The sequence below is a fragment of the Colobus angolensis genome, unplaced genomic scaffold (assembly GCF_000951035.1).
Source record: "Colobus angolensis palliatus isolate OR3802 unplaced genomic scaffold, Cang.pa_1.0 Scaffold28, whole genome shotgun sequence".
NCBI lineage: Eukaryota > Metazoa > Chordata > Mammalia > Primates > Cercopithecidae > Colobus > Colobus angolensis.
In genome coordinates, this window is record NW_012116043.1 from 5,984,540 (window position 1) to 5,987,619 (window position 3,080).

The 3,080-nt window shown below is 44.6% G+C and overlaps 1 protein-coding gene across 1 annotated transcript in view; it reads left to right on the plus strand.

Moving 5' to 3' along the window:
• Positions 1-3,080, plus strand: part of VPS33A (vacuolar protein sorting 33 homolog A (S. cerevisiae)) — a 46,789-nt gene that overhangs the window by 19,598 nt on the left and 24,111 nt on the right. Inside the window, exon 7 of the mRNA XM_011948589.1 lies at positions 2,160-2,353. Coding sequence (XP_011803979.1) covers positions 2,160-2,353 — 194 coding nt within the window. The remainder of the gene's footprint in view (positions 1-2,159; positions 2,354-3,080) is intronic.

Consider the following 3,080-nt stretch of genomic DNA (forward strand, 5'->3'; position numbering starts at 1 on the left):
TGTTAGCCAGGATGGTCTCGATCTCCTGACCTCATGATCCGCCCGTCTCAGCCTCCCAAAGTGCTGGGATTACAGGCTTGAGCCACCGCGCCCGGCCTTCTGTCAGTTTTTAAATGTGATACATTTTAAGTAATAATCCTGAATTATGCCATGACTTGAAAAATACTGGAAGCACTGGCAAGAGGCCACGCTCCCACTGGTGGCCAGGACCTAGTGCCTCTAGAACTCCCTGCCTCACCACAGACCCCCACACCTGTCGCAGCCTGGCCTTCTTCCCTCATCTGCATAGTCGCCAGCCTCTATTGCCATCCTGAATGAAGCCACACGGAGCCAAGGGAAGGCCGGAGGAGAGGGATGTGGAAGAAAGATGAGGCCAGGTGCAGTGGCTCACGCTGGTAACCCCAGCACTTTGGGACGCCAAGGCAGGCAGATCACTTGAGATCAGGAGTTTGAGACCAGCCTGGCCAAAATGGTGAAACCCGTCTCTACTAAAAATACAAACATTAGTCAGATGTGGTGGCGGGCACCTGTAATCCTAGCTACTCGGGAGGATGAGGCAGGAGAATCGCTTGAACCCGAGAGGTGGAAGTTGTAGTGAGCTGAGATCACGCCACTGCACTTCAGCCTGGGCAAGAGAGCAAGACTCCCTCTTAAATAAATAAATAAAATAAGAGAAAGAGAGAGATCCTCCCACCTAAGCCTCTCAAAGTGCTGGGATTACAGGCGTGAGCCACCGTGCCCAGCCTACATAAGATTTTTTTCATATATCAGATTATTTTCTTACCCTGGATTCCCCGATGCAGGATTTTTCGGGTGAAAGGCACTTGGTACGTGTTGCCAAATTGCTTTACTACAGAGTTACACCAGCTCCGTGCCATCAGTAGTTCATGAGCACATGTGGAGTGTTCCAGGGAAATAGAGACTCACTTGGCTTGGCAGGAGCAGAGTAGGGAGAAGGAAATTAAGACTCCCATGCTAAGGAATTTGGAAGCTTATTCTAGATCAGGGTGTACAACTTTTTCTATAAAGACCCAGATAGTAAGTATTTTAGGCTTTCGCCTGTTACACAGCGCAAGTCATACAGAGGAACCTCCTTGTCTCTGTCATTGTAATGTGAAAGAAGCCATAGACGATACAAAAAGAATAGTTGTGGCTGTGTGCCAATAAAACTTTATTTACAAAAACAGAAAGTGGGCTGGGCGTGGTGGCTCACGCCTATAATCCAGCACTGTGGGAGGCCGAGGCAAGTGGCTCACCTGAAGTCAGGAGTTCGAGACCAGCCTGGCCAACGTGGTGAAATCCTGTCGGTACTAAAAATACAAAAAAATTACCTGGGCGTAGTGGCGGGTGCCTATAATCCCAGCTACTCAGGAGACTGAGGCAGGAGAATCACTTGAACCCAGGAGGCGGAGGTTGCAGTGAGCCGAGATCATGCCATTGTACTCAAGCCTGGGTGACAAGAGTGAAATTCCGTCTCAAAAAAGAAAAGAGAGTGAGCAGAGTTTGGCCCTCAGGTCATAGTTTCTAATTCTTGTTCTAGAATGGCTTTTAACCTATTTTGGATTCCAACCCACAGTAAGAAATGTATTTTATATCATGACCCAGTACATACATGTATGTATATGTGTGCACGCGAAACTGAAACAAAACTTCTATTTAAAAAAAAAAACTGAAATCATCACTAGTTTCTCTAACGTCATGTGATAAGCTTTTGTACTTTCTGCCCTTCGCTGTTTTGGTACTGCTGTTTTGTTTTGTTTTGTCTTGGTTTTGTTTTTAAGATGCCACTTGCAACCCACCAGCTTGATTTCATGATCCACTAATGGAACATGATCTAGTTTGAAAAAATACTAAAAGTCAATGGGGAGATCCTTGAAAGTTTTCTGAGTGGAAAGGTGACCTAATCTCTAAATAAATTTAGGAGGTAGACAGTGCTGCATGTGGTTTATATAGGTGCCCCAAAGTTAATTAGAACTGTGGTATCAATATTAGAGTCACTACTTCCTGTACTTTGATCATGGAAAATCAAAAGCTCAGAGCTATGTGTCATTTGCCATCTTCCATTTTCTCCTGAGGGAAATTCTGTTTTGTGCTTGGCCGCTTGATTGGTTCTTCCAGTCGTTGCACACAGGTGCTTATTCCCTTCCATTGCTGCTCAGGTTATGTGAAATTACCTCCAGAGAAATTTGCACCTAAGAAACAGGGCGATGGTGGTAAGGACCTCCCCACGGAAGCAAAGAAGCTGCAGCTGAATTCTGCAGAGGAGCTCTATGCTGAGATCCGAGACAAGAACTTCAATGCGGTGGGCTCTGTGCTCAGCAAGAAAGCAAAGATCATCTCGGCAGCATTCGAGGTGAGGCAAGTTTTAGGTGTCATTCTGCAACTCTAGGTCTCAGGTAGATGCCCATCCCTGAGGGGAATAAGAACTCCAAAAATATGTAGCCATTAAACCAGGCTTCAATGCAACTTTTCTCATCTTCAGTAACTGCAAATTCAGTATTGGAAGACCCAAAGTTTTCTTTCATTTTAAACTTTCTCAGACCCACGTTGTGTAAAGTTCTTTTTGTGTAGGGGGTAGGTGGAGGCACAAGTGTGTGCAGTTTACAGACTTCCATCATAAACATTTGCTTTATTGTCCTTTATTTCCTACCTCACTTAAGAGGAAGCCATCTGTACTATAAATAAAAGATCCTCTGTGATAGAACCTCTGCTTCGTGCTGAAAACTCCAGTTTAGCCAGTGTGAATGTGGCAGGGAAACTCAGCACGTGTGGCAGGTGATAATGAGACTGAAGTCCCCAGCAACCCAGAGCTTTGACATTGGTGGCTTTATTATCACCTTCCTACCTCCTCTTGCCCGTTCACTAGTTTATTCTTGCTCAGGCTCCTTTTTGAAACATGGGAATTCAACAAGATCATAAAGTCTGAATATTTTGACTTTGGAAACATAAATTGGAAGTTTTTGAGAATGAATTTTTCACTGAGTATGTAGTTACGATTTTTTTTTTTTTTTTTTCTGAGACACGGTCTCGCTTTGTCTCCCAGGATGGCTCCTTTTTGAAACATGGGAATTCAACAAGAT